The sequence below is a fragment of the Diospyros lotus genome, chromosome 13 (assembly GCF_014633365.1).
Source record: "Diospyros lotus cultivar Yz01 chromosome 13, ASM1463336v1, whole genome shotgun sequence".
NCBI lineage: Eukaryota > Viridiplantae > Streptophyta > Magnoliopsida > Ericales > Ebenaceae > Diospyros > Diospyros lotus.
The window spans coordinates 1,974,636-1,995,029 of NC_068350.1; the positions used below are offsets into that span (position 1 = coordinate 1,974,636).

General features: G+C 32.1%; 1 protein-coding gene across 2 annotated transcripts; it reads left to right on the forward strand.

The window, feature by feature from the left end:
• Positions 1-5,040: 5,040 nt before the first annotated feature.
• LOC127788623 (putative potassium transporter 12) lies at positions 5,041-15,741 on the forward strand. Of its 2 annotated transcripts, none has more exons than XM_052317117.1 (9): positions 5,041-5,627; positions 7,139-7,367; positions 7,475-7,723; positions 9,243-9,293; positions 9,650-9,910; positions 13,052-13,104; positions 13,215-13,329; positions 13,433-13,588; positions 14,320-15,741. In XM_052317117.1, exons 1-9 carry the CDS (start codon positions 5,376-5,378, stop codon positions 15,366-15,368), a joined length of 2,415 nt encoding a protein of 804 aa, XP_052173077.1. In that variant the 5' UTR covers positions 5,041-5,375; the 3' UTR covers positions 15,369-15,741. The 2 variants fall into 2 exon arrangements, with proteins under 2 accessions (XP_052173077.1, XP_052173076.1); XM_052317116.1 differs by having other exon boundaries at positions 5,042-5,627; positions 13,433-13,687.
• Positions 15,742-20,394: the final 4,653 nt, after the last annotated feature.

Here is a 20,394-nt window from a genome sequence, read left to right on the forward strand (position 1 = left end):
ATAATTTTATTTTTTAACTTTATTTTTTTTGTTGCTTTTTAAAAAATGTGACATGTGTTAAATGTGATAATTGATTGCTAGGAGAAATATGTAAAGTCATGTATAGATAATCAATTTTAAAATTTTGATTATTATTATTTATATAATTAATTAATTATTTAAATTGTCTTTATTTTATATATAGTTTAATTATTTTAAATTTATTTTTTTTATAATTTTAAATGTTATAATTTTATATATAACTTAAACGTTATAATTTTATTTTTTAACTTTATTTTTGTTTGTTGCTTTCTTAAAAATGTGACATGTCTTAAATGTTGTAATTGATTGCGATGAGAAATATGTAAAGTCATGTATGTATAATTAATTTTGAAAAATTGATTATTATCATTTAGATAATTAATTAATTATTTAAATTATCTTTATTTTATATAGTTTAATTAATTTAAATTTTAAATGTTATAATTTTATATATAACTTAAATGTTATAATTTTATTTTTTAACTTTATTTTTTTTGTTACTTTCTTAAAAATTTGATCTGTCTTAAATATGATAATTGATTGTCAGAAGAAATGTGTAAAGTCATGTATGGATAATCAATTTTGAAATTTTAATTATTATCATTTATATAATTAATTGATTATTTAAATTATTTTTATTTTATATATAGTTTAATTAATTTAAATTTATTTTTAAATTTTTAAATGTTATAATTTTATATATAATTTAAATATTATAATTTTATTTTTTTAACTTTTTTTTTGTTATTTTCTTAAAAATTTGACCTGTCTTAAATGTGTAATTGATTGACAGGAGAAATATGTAAAGTCATGGATAATCAATTTTGAAAATTTGATTATTATCATTTATATAATTAATTAATTATTTAAATTATCTTTATTTTATATATAGTTTAATTAATTTAAATTATTTTTCTTATAATTTTAAATATTATAATTTTATATATAACTTAAATGTTATAATTTTATTTTTAAAAATTTTTTTACTTAAAAATTTGACATGTCTTAAATGTGATAATTAATTGTTAGGAGAAATATATAAATTCATGTATGGATAATTAATTTTGAAAATTTGATTATTATTATTTTATATAATTAATTGATTATTTAAATTATCTTTATTTTACATACAATTTAATTGATTATTGTCATTTATTTAATTTTCCTTTTTCCCATTAGTCTACACTGAAGATGTGTTATATGTTGGACTTGGAGAAATTAAATGGAAATTAAATTTGTGTTTTGAAAATTATGTTGAGTGAGTAAGATTCAAATTGTGTGGCAAAGCGTGGAAAAAAATAAAAACTTAATGGTGGTATGTGATTTGATAAATTGAGAGAAATAAGAGAATTTGAATGAAGAGAAATTAATAAAAAAAAGTAAATATCTCTCTCTCTTCTTCCTCTCCGTTCAACCCTTCCATTTCTTCTCTTCTCCTTTCTCGAGTATTCTTCTCAAATTTTATCTTCTTCTTTACTTTTATTTAGTAAATTTTAATCATATTTTTTTATCCAGTTTGTTCTTCTGATGTAACATAGCACCACTATTCTGTCAAGTGAGTGATGTGAATGTAACTAAAAAAAATTAAGTCTTGAGAGTTCGTGTGATATGCACATATGAGACAAATACACGTAAAAATTCTCTCAAAAAAAAGTCTACCCTTGAATGCATATTTCAAAATAAAGAGGTTGGTTATCGTTTTTTTTTTTTTTTTCCTGTTGTTGTGTAATTTTTTTATTTTTTACTCATTATTTATTGTATTACATATTAATTTAGGTTTATTTTTACATGATTTCGGGATAGAGTTATGTATTTTTAATTGTTTGTCTACCCTTGAATGCATATAAGGAAATCTGTCAAAATCTATAATCTTTTTGTTGTATTTTCATGATTGTAACATGGTTATTTTATTTATTTTTTACTTCTTTATTGTGATTTTTATTTATTGTAATTACTAAATTATATAATTTTTACTTTAACAATTTTATTTTTTTTTACGATATCCATGCATCGCATGGGTGATCCACTAGTAAATATATATATATATATATAAAGGGTTGTTCATGGTTAAATGAGGTTTTATGGTGATCAAATATGGTGTATTTTTATAAAATAAATAAATAAATATTAATTAAAATAATGATATACCAAAATTTAAAATAAATTTTATCACGTAATGCTTAATAAATTAAAAAGTGTATTAAGTAATATTGTTGGTTTAATTGGCTTAATTCACCATATCCATTATATTTTGACACAGTTATCATAAAAAATAATTGTTATTTTTGTCATGAATCAAATTAATTTTTCAATTGATTTCTAATTTAATTGATTTAGCTCGTTAATTAGTCTAGTCTCGTAATGTTATTTTGAATATATTTAATAATATAATTAAATATGCTAATAATATTTGAGACCAACCTCTACACCTCCACCTTAATGCAAGCATTTATAAAAAAAAAAAAAAAAAGATTGATTCTTTTGATATAACACCTAACACTCAAATTAGTAAAATAAATAAGTAAGCAAACATATAGAAGGTCTTGATTTTTATACAAGATAAGTGATTTGAGATATTTTGAATTATCTGAGCTTTATTATCTGAAGTTGACAAATGATTTGTTAGACCAAATAAAGATAACATTAGGATTACATTATTCGGGGTTGGAATATGCTGAATTTTTATGATTCACAAGCTCAAATATCTCGAGTTGGTGATCTAAGCCAAGATTCTTATAATCATCTATAAGGTTATCAAACTCAAATATCTCCGGTTGTGTTAATAAGGGGTTAGATTATAAAAAATGAGGATTTAAGAGTTAAATTTTGTGAATTTATCATTTAAATACTAACCAAAAAAAATTACACTTTTCATCTCCTTGATTCTTGTCAATGAGGATTTGTGGCAATAGATGGTTTCATAAAAAATAGTTAAAAGCGTTGTGTGTTATTTGGTATAGTTTAAATAAAAAAAATATTTTAAATATAAGTTTATTAAGTGATTTTATTATTAATTGTTGTATAGTATTATTGTTTTTTAAAATAAAATTGAGTCAAAGGTTAAAATTAATAATACAATAAAATTAAACACTTTATACTTATATGATACTGGATCGAGTATAAATGATTAAGTTTTATTTTTTAAAAAATATAAATAGTAATTTAAAATTTTACTTTATTAACGTAATTTCATAACACAATGTCTTATTTGCTTATATAATAGTATTGATAATACTTTTCTTATTTAATAATCTAAATTCAAAACTATCGTAAATTATTTGGTTTGAAAAATAAATAGTAAATTATATTGTTAGTATTTGAATTTTGTATTATGTAACATAGTTTGTATTTTAATTTTTGTCGCCACAACTATTAAACTTTTATTTTTGTTAAAGTGAAGCTGCTATGTCGCATTTTCATCAAAATTTGTTAATTAAAATTAAAATAACGTGCATTAAAGGCTAAACTTATATTTGTATTCATGTATTTTTTTTATTTTTTTTGTTGTGACTAATTAAACTTTTAATTATTTCGATTACATATTTAGACTTGTATTTTTAAATTAATTTAACTTATATATTTTAACATTTTTTGTATATGACATATTAAACTTTTTATTATTTCAATTATACCCCTGAATTTTCATTTTCAAGTCAATTTAATCCCATGTATTTTAATGTAAAGAGTTTGTCATATAACTTGACATTCTTTTTACACAAGGAAGTACAAGGATTAAATTGATAAAAAAAAATACAAGTTTAGGGGGTGTAATTAGAATAACGAAAAGTTTGAATTTGCCACACGAAAAAAGTTAAAGTATAAGATTAAATTGGCTTAAAAATTATATTTAGAGATGTAATCGAAACAACGAAAATTTTTGGAGGCTATATGAAAAAAAGTCAAAGTACATAAATTAAATTATCTTGAAAATCATATTAAGAAATGTAATAAAATAATAAAAAGTTCATATGACCATGCGAAAAAAATATAAAAATATAATGACAAAAATATGAATTTGGTCAATATTAAATCTCAAAATTATTTGATTGTGGAGTTAAGACTAATATTTATATCATGCAATTTTTGAGTTTACATTAATATATGTTACATTTTTTTCATGAATAAAATTTGATGAAAATGAAAAGAATGACTAATATTAGCCTTAAAGCGTATTAATATATTAATAAATTAAAATATATTAAAATTTCTTTAGTCATTTTTCATTAAAATGAATAGTGCTAATTATTGCCTTAAAGTGTACCTTAGTTATATTGTAATGGCAATATTATTATATTCTAATTGTGAAATATTACTAAGCAATGAAGACAATTTAAAGAATTACCTAATAATAGAACAGTGGAGAAAGAAAGAGGGACATGAGAGATTTTCAAAATAGAAATAAAATAATTAATTTAAGTAATCCTAATAATTAAAGAAGTCATTAACAATTATAATAGATTTTATATTTTTGTTTTAAAAATTCAAATTTAATAATGCTTAAGTGTAATTTAAAATTTATGGCTCATGAGAAATTTATCCAAAATTTTAAGGTAATCAATCTAAATTTTGTTATTAGAGATTTGAGTAAAAATTTGGTTAAACTGAAATAACTTATATGAATTGGTGGAAATTGACAATTTAATTCAGTTTAATTTGTGGACTGCTTCTATTTAATTTTTAAATTTATTTTTTTTAATTATTTTGATTTGATTTATTTTTTATTAAAAAAATTAAAATAATTAAACCCACTAAAATATAAAAAATGATATTATTTTTAACTAAAATTAATTAATTTGATTTGATTATTTTAATTTAATTAACATTTTATTCGCTCTTAATTATTTTTATATGTTTATATTTTGTTACTTTTTTAAATAATTATTCAATAAATTCAGTTTTAAATATTTAAAAAATTAAATCTATTTAATTTAAACAATTCGATGACAAAAACTGACGGATTGTTAAAACCCTATTTGTCATGTCCTCATGATTATTGTAATGAAAATGTCTCCCTCTGTCATGACTCTTGACGAATCCAACATGGGCTGTTCTTGTTTTATGTCCATCACTGGCACGCAACCCCCTTTGAAGTCATAAAGAGATAAGATTGGCAGAAAGAAACTCAAAGAAACGAGGAATGCCTTTATTTAATTGAATGATAATAATAATAATAGTAATTGATGATTGGGAAGATGGGTCAAGTGAAACGCTGCAAGCAGCAGGTCTTTGTTGAAGCAGCGGGAACTGGGCTTTTGTGGGTTTTGTCAGAAATGAGGGATTGTTCCATTTCTTGATGCTGGTTTGGTCAATTTTCTGGCGATTCTAGCTGGGATTGGAGGGTTCTTTTGGGGGCTATGGAAGAGGAAAGGATAGAAGAGAGCAGTGTGAGATTGGGGAGCAGTAGTGCTGGCGATGGAGGATCTAGCAGGTGGGTTGATGGCAGTGAAGTGGACTCAGAATCCCCGCCGTGGTCACTGCTTGATGAAGGTGAAAGCAGGGATGGGTATGGATCTGTCAGGAGAAGATTGGTCAAGAAGCCCAAGAGGGTTGATTCTTTCGACGTTGAAGCCATGGAAATTGCTGGATCTCATGGCCACCATTCCAAGGTAAAGAGAGCACCATTTTCTTAAATGTTCCATTAATGCATGCATAAATATGTTTTGGGTCCTTTTAGTATATTATACAGGCACAATCTTGTCCTGCAATACTTGTTTCTTAGCACAATTTGGTGTTCTTTGGGACTTGTTAGAAATTAGAATTGGGATTTTGAACCAAGGTTGAGATATAAGAAAGTGTACTGTTTGTTTAGGCGTTTAATGTTCAATTTGACAGTTTTAGACTGATTTATGGTTTCCCTTCCTTTTTTTTTTTTTTTTAATTGTTGTCGATAAATTTCCCCCTATTTATTGTTAATTTGTCTGTCTATTGGTATTGACTAAGAAATAGACCTTCAGCGATACACATCTGAGAGTTTCTGCAAAGTAAGTTATTGACCGGTTTCTAAGGCATCTAGAATGAATTCAAGCAGGCTATTTTGGTGTCTTACTATTCGGTTTAATGCCATTTCATGTTGGAACTATTTCATAGTCACTGAATCCGGCGTTGTTTATACAATTGCAAGGGTGGCATTGTGAAAATAGAATCTCTCTCCTTCCTCCCCATGTTGGAGATGGAGGATACTTTTTGAAGAACAATTACAAGAGATGGCACATGATATCTCTCACCTGGCATCTGTACAGTAGCCTGAATAGGCAATTTCTTGAAGCATGGGAATACACTTCACAGGGGATGTAACAGGAAGCTTGATTTATTTTAATTTTGATATCATAGTTTTAGAATTTTTGCTTTTTCTTTTTGGTAGATTTGTTTCAATAATTTGTACCTTGAATTTTTATCTTTTTGGGTTGAACTTTAGCCTATAAATAAGAATTAGCAAAGTAATCAGGAGATAACTGTTGATTCCCCCCCCCCCCCCCCCCCCCCATCTTCCACATTTTCCCCAGATTGATTTTCTTCCCTTCCTAATTTTCTTCTCTTTATGTTCAAGTTTCTGCAATTCCTTGTTATCTCCCATCAGAAAGAGAAGAGGGGGGATTAGGGATGGTTCCCAGGGTTTGGAGGGTGAGGAATAGATGGAATTTAGGAATGGAAACTGGCAGGGGCAGGGTCAAGTTTTGCTCATCCATCTCTATTCTCAATACCCCATGGCTTGTCCCATACCCTGCCTCTTGTCCTAGCAGGTATAAATTCTTTAAACTACGTCCTTGTCACCAACAGAGAACACGGATCTACAAACCCGTTCCATCTCCCCATGTATCTGCCTAAATCTTAAAAAAAAGGGTACCACAGCAAGAAGCCTATAACAACAAAGACTATTCCATTCCAAGTTTATTCGGTACCTATTCCTTGCCAAGTTATTGCCTTAGAAGTTCAGTAACAAGATTCTTCATGCTTCCAAACTAAGATAAAATTTAGTATATTAACTTTTGAGCTCCAAGATGCGAGCATGATATCAACACTTAAGATCTCAAGGTTCTCTTGATGTTGCATTCTGAAGATATATATGCCAGGAAAGAATACTGTTCATTCTCACAAATTTTATTTTGTAAAATATCAGGACCCCTCAATTTGGCAAACTCTTGGATTGGCATTTCAAACGCTTGGTGTTGTGTATGGTGACATGGGCACAAGCCCTCTATATGTCTTCACTGACGTGTTCAGCAAGGTGCCCATCGAGTCAGATGTTGATGTCTTAGGGGCATTATCACTAGTGATGTACACAATCGCTCTGATACCTTTAGCTAAATATGTTTTTGTAGTTCTCAAAGCTAATGATAATGGGGAAGGTATGGGTCTACACAATCATAATATTTGCATCTTTACCTGTATCTATTATGTACTTTTCTTTTGGTAGATCATAGGTTTATTGACAATTTGCTTATCCTGTATACAGGAGGAACTTTTGCTTTATATTCATTGATCTGCAGGTATGCTAAAGTTAATCTGCTGCCAAATCGCCAGCCAGCAGATGAACACATTTCCAGTTTTAAGCTCAAATTACCCACTCCAGAGTTGGAAAGGGCTTTGAACATAAAAGAGAAATTGGAAAAGAAATCCTCTTTCAAAACCCTTCTCTTGCTATTAGTTCTGATGGGAACTTCCATGGTAATAGGGGATGGGATCCTTACCCCAGCAATATCAGGTAATTAGATTCCTTGAGTTAATTTCTTCTAGACCCTTTGATTTTCTATATTAGCATCTTGATCAAAGCGTTTGAAAAATAGGGAGAGACCTTCCTTAAAGTTAGATCTATTAGTAGAGAGATCCACTATTTTTCATGCTAACTGCTTTACGTTTGACCTGCCAAAATGATTATTTTGCCCAAAAAATTAATTGGATTTTTCATTGCAACAATAGTAAAAGAAAATAATTTCTTTTGGTTAATTTCTCCAAAGTTTCCAACTTTTGAAATTCAAACTAGGCCTCTGTAATCTTTCATTAAGATTATAATTTTCCTGATTTTGTTGATAAATAGCATATCAAAATATGTAAAAACTTAAGAACTTTTCTTCAGTTTAGCTTATAGATTATTAATTAGTTTCCAAAATATGTGCAAATCTATATTTATATAATTTTATAAAAATTGAGTAATAAATATGTACTTAGTTGCACAGGCTCGATCACTAGTCAACCTTCAAATACACCCAATATAACTTGGACTAAAATTTGGACGAACATGCAAATGTTAAAGAATTTGAAACTGAAGTTGTAACACTAAAGAGATTTCCAGTTCATGTATGTCAGCCCTAAAAAATATGCTTGCTTAAATTAACTGGTATATTTCCTATCATCAAATTTGGTGTAATAACTCAGAGATCTTCAAGAACTCTGCCTTGGAAGTCAAGTTGCTCTCATATTGAAGGGGGAAGGGGGCTGATTTGGATTGAATGATGTAATTTATAGGGAAGAAAGCCTTATTCAGGATGAGGGAGTAATGAATGGCCTCACTTGTGGAATTGCAATCACATGCCTATAATAACTTTTGTCGTGTTTAATTATGAAACTTATAAAACTCCTAGAACAAGCATTCGTGATTTCTTTCTGGCTTAAATAGAATTCATATTTCAAGGGACCTGATATCTAGTTCTAAAAAATGGCTAACCATTGCCCTAACCGCAATGCTTAAGCTTCAATAAATGCACCTTGTTTTCAAACAAGGTGTGCATTTTTTTCAGTTACAAAACAATTTTATTGGTTGATAAAATATTGTAAAGTACTATAGATTTATCATCAACCAATAAAATTGTTTTTCAATTGAAGAAAACAATGCAGTTTGTCAAAAAACAAGGTGCAAGTATTCAAGCTTAAGCATTACCCTTATTTTTTTCATAATGAAAACATTAGATCCTGTAAGGTGTGTGGGCCTTTCATCTGAAGGAGCAATTTATAACTAAAATTGTGACTATTTTGGTGACATAGACATGCGCATGTGTACATTGCATTTTGGTTTTGCACAGCTGCTTCAACTGACAATTGTTGGAAAACACTAGCTACTGAATTAGTTTCACAGATATTGATAACTTTTTTCCTTCTATTCCTTGATAGGCATGAATCCGTATTGGGGGGAAATTTTGTCTCATTTTTTGTCCTTTTGTAAATGCGATGATGCAGCTTGCTGTCTGCTTGGTCAAAACTTAATTTTAGCCTTTTTTTTCTTGCAGTCATGTCTGCTGTGAGTGGTCTGCAGGGTGAAATATCAGGGTTTGGCACAAGTGGGTAAACTTGTTCTTCTCTCAAGCTAAGAACTGAACTTTTGGTAGTTTGAATGTAGAATATAGATTGAAATTGTTATCTGAATCTCTTATTTACTTCTCCATGGAATGCTTCTGTTTCCATCCATTTTTTCCTATTTACCAGCAGATGGTTGAGTAGGCCAATGAACTGACCCATAGACCATCTTAAACCTTCAATCTACTCAACCATACTGTCAACTGATTTTTGGTGTTTCATTCAGTGACACACATAATATATGGAACTTCCTATAATATTTTGACAGGCATTGTTGTCCAACTACTTTATTAACTGCTAGCAATGGTGACAATAACATGTTGTGTGATTTTGTCTACAGATGCTGTTGTAATTGTCTCAATTATTATTCTTGTGGGATTGTTTACCATACAGCAGTTTGGGACTAATAAAGTGGCTTTTACATTTGCTCCTGCTCTTGCTTTGTGGTTCTTTAGTCTGGGATCTATTGGAATTTACAACCTAATTAAGCATGATATCAGTGTTTTGAGGGCTTTCAATCCAGCTTATATCTACTTTTTCTTCAAGAAGAACAGCAAACAGGCATGGTCAGCTCTTGGTGGTTGTGTTTTATGCATTACAGGTATGTTGACCACTGCTTGTACTTCTTTTGAAGCATTCATTATGGTAATTCAAATTTAAGATTACTTTTAATACACACACGCACACACTTATGATTGTGGTACTTAGGGTTTCTGAAAAAGGACCCATATACCGTGTTTGAGATAGGTAAGATCAAAGATGGAAAGTGATCAGAGAGGGCAGAAGCAGAAGTATAATGCTACGAGCTGTGTGTCCCCTTCATTAGAATCGGACCCTTAAGTGTATGCGAGACAATAGTTCCATTATTATCTTAGGATTTGATCTGTCAAGAATGGGGATAAGCCCAGCAGCTCTAGTCTTATCCAGGACAAGTTTGACTGTGACTGAGGTTAAACTATTCCTTACCAGCCTTATCCTACAGTGTCCATTCCAAATAAGGTTGCACTTCCTTCAAATTAGATTCTGAGTTTAAACCCCTTCCATATAAGCCTTATCCTCAGACTCCATTCCAAAAAGGATTGAACTTCCTTCAAATTAGAGAATGATGGGGCCTCCATTTTCAAATCAAATTGACTTCTGGTCCTCATCACTGTTTGGGCTGCCAATTTGTAAGGTATCGTTTTTGCTACGGTATAATAAACCAAAAAACATTAGTAATCCTATCCTTGCCTCTAGAGGCTAGGTTACTTGTTAATCCATTTGGTGTGATTCCCATTCCCAAGGCAAACCATTTGGCTAACTGTCTGTTTCCCAGCAATCTTCCAATTCCATCATGGATTTTGTGATCATGTTTGAGTTTAGTGCCACAATCTTAACGATACTGTAATTTCACGTGCCCCTTCTTAGGCTAACAAGTATAAAACCGTTCCCAGGATGCATTATGCATCAGATATGTGATAGGTGTGTGACATGCATGTGCCTTCAATAATTGTTGTATGATTAACTTCCTTCTCCATGTATATGGGAAATTTAAGGAATCTCAATATGTTTGTGGGGCCATTTTTGCATCTTTTTGTTCCCCAACCCCCATCTGTTTCCTTTTTTCACAAACTAGAATTCAGTTTAGCATCCAGATTGATACATGTTAAAGAATAGGAGCAGTTCTGCATACTTCCTACACGGGTAATGCATTGGAATCTGTTCAACTAGATTTGTATTTTAAGTAAATAGCATTTAAATAAATATTGGTAACAAGGGGATGCCATCCAGGTGGAAAAGATGGGCCTACAGAAAGATCTATAACCTCCACATAAAAATCCTTTATGAAATCCAAAAATTGAAAGTGGATGAATGACACTCAAGAACCAACTGTGCAGAAGGAACAAAATCAACCATTCAACTTGACAACAAAGGCTTCTTTTCCACTAAACTTCCTCCTATTCTCATTCTAATTTGGGAGGATATTTTACTAGTATTAAGCTTAGTAGAATTTGATAAGAAAAGTGAAATAGAGACTTTTGATATTGGAAGAGATGCAATGGAAACAAAAGCCCAGTTTTTTTTCCCCCAAAAGAAAGTGATAGAAACACCAAATATTTTCAAAATTGGCCAATGATGGCAAGAGATCCAATCACATTGGGAAAATTTTTATTGATGGAGAGGCAACTAGTAATTGCGATTGTTGTTGTATTTTTTATGTTTGGACGCTAGTGCATGTGACAAACACCCATGTTTATGAGTTGCGCATGAGACAGACATTGCTATGGAGACAACACGGTTATCAGTGGAGCTTTTTTAAGTTTTTTCTTTAAAATTTACCAATATAATACATTTTTGGCTGAAGTTTGATAAACACAATTTTGCCTGGTTACAACTCTGACAAAAATAACTATTTTTTCTTTTCTTGTATGTTGAATAATGTTCACATAATTATTATGGATTTAATCTCATCTTTCTGTTAGTATTGGTAATATTTTCCAATAATTTTGTGTACAATGACTGTATGGAAGCTGGTAATTCATATTGGATTAGTGGTACTTTTTAAATATTTTAGTATTTTTTTGTTACTATGGTCATGAACACTACACAAAAATAACAACGCAAGCCTTGTCCCACTAGGGTTCATGAACACTACTAATAAAAAGTTCTATAAAATATTATTTTTTCTGGTCATATCCCTACAGTATCATTGTCCTTATTTTCCTAGGTCATCACATCTCATGTTCATGTCTGTGTCCATACTACATATCAGTGCTTCTTTGATTCTAGTGTTCTTATAAAATGTCTCAGTGCCTCCTTCATTGCTCTTATTCCAAAAGCTCTATTTATGTAATTTATAACATTTTTACCAAATTGACATTTCTGAAGCTTTACTTCCCAGATTTTATCTCCTTTAAACTCGTTACCGATCTTGGTACTTCTTGGAGACTTGGAGTCATGTCTTAAACAAGAATGAAAGTGAGAAATTTATAAGAATAAATGAAAACAAAAAAGACAAACAGTAAAAGTTGTGTTTATGTTAAATGATTTCAGTGAAGTCATGTAAGACAGGAATGACTTCATATCCTGCTATATAGATGTTATTAGTACTGGAGTTCTCGAGCAAAGTAAAATTAAAGCCCATGTTAATGGGCTCAGCAACAAGAGGAGTTGTGGAATCTTTGCACTTCACTTTAGTCATTCTACCTCCTATGACATCGAGGAACATCCATTTTTGTTTATTTCAGAACATATAGAATGCAAACACCATTTTGTACTGAAGTTGTGTCTACAGGTTTGACTTGAACTACTAACTGAGTTCGGAAAATAAGTTCAAGAAGTATCCGTGTTCAGTAATAGTACTTTTACAATTTGAATTTTGTTACAAAAATTTGTAATTTACTCAATTTTTTTACTTTGGTTATCAACATTTTTTTTATCATCTTCAGCTGCTGTTGATTTCACAAGTGCTCTTAACTTTTGTGAAGGGTTGTAATTCTCTTTGTTTTTGGCCAGTCTACATAGGTGTTGCTCCCTTTTGATTTCTTTTTTGGAGTAACTAACACTCTTTAAGTTATTAACAAAAAATTGTAATTTAATATAGCAGTTTTGCTTCTGATATTGGCTCTTAAAGCTTATTGCTGTTCCTAATTGAGTTTGTTGAGAAATCAGAAGATAGCAGGGGAACTCAAATTAGAATAAGAAATGGTTCTCTCTTTCAGCCCTTCAAGTTGTTTGAGAGTCATTTTACTTGTCATTACAGGAGCAGAGGCTATGTTTGCTGATTTAGGCCATTTCTCCGTACCCTCAATACAGGTTTTTCTTTTTCTCCTTAGTGCCTATAGTGACTTGGCTGAAACAGTGATATTTTCATATAAACTGTATTGTTATAGCTCATTATGTATGTTCTTTACTGACTACCACAGATTGCCTTTACTTCTGTGGTATTCCCCTGCCTCCTGTTGGCTTATATGGGTCAAGCTGCATATTTAAGTAAATACCCTTCTTCAGCAGAAAGAATATTCTACGATTCAATCCCTGGTAACATTTTCCACTATTGTTGCTCGTGTGTTAAACCATAACGAGTAAGATTTTTCTCTTGTCAACTGGCTCTTTTAACTTACTTATATGTGTGAACAAGCAGAAGGCTTCTTTTGGCCTGTTTTTGTGATAGCCACCATTGCAGCCATAATTGCCAGTCAAGCCATGATATCTGCCTCATTTTCATGCATCAAACAGTCCATGGCTCTTGGTTGCTTCCCAAGGTTAAAGATAGTTCACACGTCCAGAAGGCTGATAGGTCAAATATACATCCCTTTTATCAACTGGTTTCTAATGATCATGTGCATCTTGGTGGTTGCAACGTTTAGAAGCACCAATGACATAGCAAATGCATATGGTAATACTCTCACTTAATGCTATCTGAATAATTATGGAAGCTCTGACTGGAACAAGAGCATCATTTATTACAATTTCAATGTAATACAAAAAAAGAAAATATTGCCACCAAAATGTTAGAGCCTGTCTGGTTATGATTTGGTGTTCTCTTTATTTCTGCAGTTTAGAAAATGAAAATTTTAAAGAACTTCAAAAATACCATTGTCTACATGAAGTTCATTTGTTTATGATAAAGATTCTTGAAACTAGTAAAAATATTATTTTGTGATTCATAAAACTGGGGTATTTCAAAATCAATATTTCAAAATAGTTCTTGAAACTGGTTTAGCAAAATGCATTCTTCTCTGGTTTGAAAACCAGAAACCAATTTTGGAACCATCACCAACCATGGCCTAAATTTTGGGAAACTTCTAAGATATTTAGTGTCACTCTTTTAGCTTGAAACTGTATCTCTTCCACTTGTTATTCAGTTTCTAAACTAGTTCCCAGCTCTTGCTGTCCCATACTACCAATTACTTCTAATGTTTTCAGTGCTTGAATTACAAGTAGAAGCTAAATTGTTGCTTGCACCTGATTTCTAGATCTGTCTCCGTGCTATTGGATAAGACCAATGACATCGAGTCGTTCTTGCAGGCATAGCAGAAGTTGGCGTCATGATGGTCAGCACTACCTTGGTGACACTTGTGATGCTTCTAATTTGGCAAACCAACTTAGTTCTTGCTCTTTGTTTCCCCCTTGTATTTGGGTTGGTGGAGCTTATCTACTTGTTTGCAGTTCTGTCCAAAATCAAGGAAGGTGGTTGGCTTCCCCTTGTTTTTGCTTCTTTCTTCCTCTCTGTGATGTACACTTGGAACTATGGGAGTGTGTTGAAGTACCAGAGTGAGGTTAGGGAGAAGATCTCAATGGATTTCTTGCTTGATCTTGGCTCCACCCTTGGGTCTGTTCGGGTGCCAGGAATTGGGTTACTGTATAACGAGCTTGTCCAAGGAATTCCCTCTGTTTTTGGGCAATTCCTACTGGACCTTCCAGCCATCCACTCTACCCTTGTCTTCGTTTGCATCAAGTACGTCCCAATTCCAGTTGTCCCCCAAGAAGAAAGGTTTCTGTTCCGGCGGGTTGGGCCTAAAGACTATCACATGTTTCGGTGTGTTGCGCGATACGGTTATAAGGACATTAGGAAGGAAGATCACCATGCATTTGAGCAGCTTTTGGTTGAAAGCCTTGACAAGTTTTTAAGAAAGGAGGCTCAAGAGCTTGCTCTGGAGACCAGCTTGGAGGAGATTGATAGTATTTCAGAGAGGTCAAGGGACTCAGGAGTTCCACGTAGCGATGGAATCGAGGATCTTAGGGTTCCTTTGATGAGTGATCAAAGATTGGAAGAAGGAGCAACTTCTATATCAGCTGGTGAAACTGTCTCCGAGTTGCCATCTAGTGTCATGCCATCAGACGAGGATCCAAGCCTCGAGTATGAACTCTCAGCCCTCAGGGAGGCCATGCAATCGGGATTTACCTATTTGCTTGGACATGGTGATGTGAGGGCCAAAAAGAACTCCTGGTTTATCAAGAAGCTAGTTATAAACTACTACTATGCATTTCTCAGGAGGAACTGCAGAGGCGGCGCGGCGACTATGAGGGTTCCTCACATGAATATAATGCGAGTTGCCATGCAATACATGGTTTGAATCCATTTTCATTCTGTTGCCGCTCTGTGATTGTGTTCATTTGAACTCCTCCTCAGCAGATGCTATCTCCTTTATCTTCATATTCTGTTGTATTTATGCATTCTTTTAAGAATGTTGATCCAAGCCTTGTGAAGCAGTTGCTTGCTTTGAAGGAGGTGAAACAGGACAAGCTTTCAAACTTCAGGGGATTGGATTCTTGTGAAACAAACAGTGCCATTCAGTTGTAGTCTTGCTGTATGATCATGAATGCTGGATTAGGACCATGAATGTATAAAAGAAATACTTCTCATTCCTGTTTAGATCAGAAATTAATATTGATAGCAATGAGAAGGTTGTTTTTATTGTAATCAAAATGTCGATGTGTTATTTGTGTTACTTTGTTGTTTAACTTTTTTCTTTTGTAAATATGAGTATATTAATTGAAAAATCGTAAAATGTCTATAGTTTATATTATAACATATTCCGAACAATCACGAAAAAAAAAAAAACAAAGCAAAGGAAAACCCATAAAAAAAAAAAAAACCCATCAAACTTAGACATAAAATTAGCCTTAAAATATATTCACATTAAAATATGTAGAAGACTAACACCATCAACTTAGATCCATAATCATCAAAGTTAAGACTTTGGAACTCTTTCTATCTTTTCAATCACGTTCTTCTTCTTCCTCTCTTTCTTTGGCTTGAATTTGGGTTACAAACAAGGATGGAGAGAGAAAAAAAGAAAATAGATGTGAAAATAAAAGAAATAATATTTAATTTAAACTTGAAAATAAGAGAAAAAAAGTTACGTATAAGTATAACCTTACTCGCTCCTAACAAAATAAGAATTCTTATGTCATTTAAATACAAATATTTTTCAAAACTTTTGTTTTCTCTCTCTCTCTCTCTCTTTCTAAGTTTCTAAGGCTATTTTCATGTTAACAAACATCAAATTAAACCCTAACCCCAATCCGGTAAACATGAGCCTGAACGAGTGGGCTTTCTCCGGGTGAAGGATTCAAGCCCAGGCCCAGATACTACCTTGGCCCACTAAGCCCAATTGCCTGAACACTTCTTGAAATTTCCATTAAAAATGCCAACAAATTAGAAAGAAAGAAGTGGACGAAATGAGTGGTTGCCATCAGCAAAGACAGCTAGAATGGTGGGTCCAACCCTACTACACTCCACCACGTGTGCATAGCTTCCATCACAGGCTCATGCTTCTTTGTACGCTTATAAATAATATAAATAAACAAACAAAACGTCCCATTTTGGCAAGATATCGTTGTGCCGACTAATATATAACCTTCTAGACCACTAAAAAATAATTTGGAATGGTCGTTTTTTCGTAATTTTTTATGTTTGTGTTATTGATTATGTCAGAAGAAATAAATCACAGGTTGAGTTTTTGACTCTTACATAAACAAAGAATCAAACTTGTAACCCACCAAATTGACACTTATATATTACTAATATGACCATTCGACATATACCCTAAGATCACTAAAAAATAACTTTACCAAAGATAAAATCTTGAGTTATGTTTATAAATCTATCTCAAGTTCTTTTTAAAAAATAGGCCTATCATTACGTGCCACGTTTCTCGTCAGTCAAAATGTGTTAAGTGTTTTATCACTCAGAATGTAACACGTGACTTTTCAACTCATTTGTTAATCGATGAAAAAATTCACGTTTTAAAAATCTTATAAGGAGTCCCAAAATCTCAGCTAGTGAATTTGGCCTAGAATCTCTGTTGTTTTTGTTTTCCAAAGAGGCCCAAGGCTATGATGAAATATTCGAGTTTATCTTCATAGGCTTCGGTCTGAGATTGAAGTACCGTCCAAAATACCACCCATTGGCAGCCTATTAAAAGTCGGGCCATAAGCCCTTAATTAGGCCTTTGGAGGAGAAATGGGCTGAGCCCATTTGCTCAAGGCTTAAGGAAGCCCAAGCCGAGCCCAAGCCCAAGCCAAATGGCCTTTTGCAACCGTGCCCTAGTACCACCATATAAAAGGCATATTTTCTGCCTTCTTTGCCCTTATTTGACGGCCTCTCTCTCTCCCTTTTCCTCCGTTTGCTTTCTCGATCCTTACCTTCGATGGCTGAGATCCGTAAGCTGGTTCTTTCCTTCTTCGGTCAGATCTCATCTTCTTGGTGTGATCTTCCTTTCCTTTGGGAAGCCCATGGTCGGTCGGTGAGTAGCCTCTATTTACTTGGCGCGACAGATCCGTTTGAGGTAAGCTCTCGGGTACTGTTCTTTGTCTCATATTTCTGTGATCGTTCTTGTTCCTTGGTGGATCTTGTGGTGAACGTTACCTGTGTGGTTTTGGGAGAAGATTGGTGGTCTGGTCGAGAGGGTTTAGGGCTCTGATTTGGGGGTCTTGTGTGGCTTGTCCCTTGTGAGCTTCCGTGAGGCTTGGTGTCCCTATTTTGGTGTTACCTGGGTGGTATAATCTGGACTGACCTAGATTTGAGCCTTGACAAGTTATTTACAGGGAGTTTCTCTTGCTCTATCGTGTTCTTGGCTGGTTTGTTCGATATCTATTTGATTTGATTATATATTGCTCTAACCTCTTTTCTGTTTTGGATTAGTTGTCTTCCGCAACAATCTCACTTAATAGTTGCGCACTTGACCTAGATAAATAAAGTCTAGATTTTGAAATATTTAGTTTCACTCATTTTTATTTGTTAATTTAATTATCAAAAATTACGGTGAATAATGAAGTTCCACCTTTACAAGAGTGTGAACATTGTCACATTATTGTACTTAGGATCTTCACCAACATCATCACTACCAAATCCCACTCTCTTGATTAAAATTTAATCTTGGACGATCGTCCAGGTTCAACCTCGACTCTCTTCTTAGGCCCAATTTTAGCCCTCTCCTTGAGCCCAATTTTGATCCTCCATCTGGACTCAATTTTGGCCTAACACCAGTTTGCCACGGTATCATTGCGGCTCTCACTGGATATCCGCGCAGCCGTCTCAAATCTCATCCTCATTAATAGCAGATTCCATCCACATTAATGAGGGTCCCGTCACCACCATACTATCACCTGGGAGCCTCCGTCGGCGTCGGATAGCCAGTCTCATCACCTACAAACGCACGTCTCATGTATACAGGAGGACATCTCCTCTTTCTATATCAACCAGCTCTCTTCAGAGTCAATGCATGTTCTTATCTCCGACATATTGATACACTGCCTCATTTTACTCTCCTACTCACTCAATCGTTAGAGTGCTTGCAAGTATCAGCCACCCCCTGAATAGACTCGTCATCGAAGCCCGTGCCCCGCCTCCAATCATCCCCACTTTGACTAGGAAGGAACAAATCTATAGTCATAATTCATTCAAAAAATTTTCATTCAACTTATATATATATATATATATATAGACACACACGTGATAAAGCTTGGCATCAAGACAATGACAATGTTGGGGAAAAGAGTCACTAGGCACCCAAAATTAGGTAAAGGAATCATAAATCATAATTAGTCTTTTTTTAAGAACACACATTTGTGTGAGTGTCTACATCTATCACACTCAAATTGTTAGGTCTACACTGTATTGGTCCTTACTATGGAACTAACCAGTCTTATCAATTCGTCGTCAACCTACCATATCTCCTATGACCCATCAAAACCCCCCCAATTTGGACTCCAATCATTTTGGTTTTCCACTTAAATCAATTAGGGTTTTGAAAGTTGGGCATGCTTTTAATTAAAAATTTTTAATTTGACAACTTAAGATGCTTTAACATTGCGATTCATCAAGGTATGTTTGAAGTTGTAGTTTGGCGAAATCTATATTTTTATTCTCGTATTTTTATATTTTTTTATAATTATTTAATTTTTTTATTATTTTAATTATATTTTTTAACTTAATTTTTGAGTCAATTTAACTCTTATATTTTAATCTTTTTTCATATGACAATTTAAATTTTTCGTTGTTTTAATTACACTATTGAATTTATATTTTTGAGTCAATTTAATTCCTATACTTTTATGTGTAAAAAAAAAGTAAAGTGAAATGATTAAATACATATTATATTCTATTCACATTAAAATACATAGATTAAATTAACTCAAAAATATAGGTTTAGGGATATAATTAAAATAATAAAAAATTCAAATTACCATACAAAGAAAATATCAAAGTACATGGGTTAATTGAATCGAAAATGCAAGTTCATGGGTATAAAACAACATAAAATTTGAATCGACACATGAAAAAAAAGAAAAAAAATACAAGGGCGAAAATATAGATTTAGCTATTATAGTGTAGTAATATGCAATAGTGTTAATGAGTTTAGAATTTTAAGTTTAAATTTTGCGAACTTTAATTATTTTTTACTTGTTAATCATGGGGTTTATATTAGAGAATGAGACATGGAATTTTCATTAAGGGTCGGTTGATTAATGCTGATGATTGGACCCCATGCCAACCTATTTTGGTTCTTAACTAATGAAGTTGCTAACCTGCCTAATTAAATAACTTGATGCTTTACCTAACAATCCATTGTTGTACCAAGATGCTTGATTAATGTTTTCTTCTTTGGGATTTTGCTTGTCCAACTAACTTATTTTGGAGGCGAACAAGGCAATCTTTACACCGACAAATCTTATATACAGATTAGTTCAAGATATAGTAAAAAAATAAGTAGATAGCAAGAATAAGGGAATGTTAGGTGTTGAGTTGTCTTCACAAAGAAGAAATATGGATGGACGAAGAGAAAGTTACGACGAATAAAAAAAGACGAGAATAAACAAGACAAAAATAAAAATAGTTTAAAAAAAAAGAGAATCATTTATAAATTACACGATTAACTTATATATATATATATATATATGAGTTTGGTTAGTGAGCAAATCATTGGATCTTTCCAAATCCTAATTAATGATGGAAGTGTCATTCTATGCATGGCTAAGGAGTTTGTTAATTAGATGGCTATGGTTAGCAAAGACAAGGATATTCCACCTTCTCCTTTGGTCTTTCTTTCGCTATGCACACATATGTGAGCGTGTGGGGTACCAAATGGATAATGT

Coding starts and splice junctions, on each gene's coding strand:
- LOC127788623 (XM_052317116.1), top strand. CDS start 5,376: ATGGAAGAGGAAAGGATAGAAGAGAGCAGTGTGAGATTGGGGAGCAGT. Junction 7,724..9,242: donor CCTTACCCCAGCAATATCAG/GTAATTAGATTC, acceptor TTTTTCTTGCAG/TCATGTCTGCTGTGAGTGGT. Junction 13,330..13,432: donor ATTCTACGATTCAATCCCTG/GTAACATTTTCC, acceptor GTGAACAAGCAG/AAGGCTTCTTTTGGCCTGTT.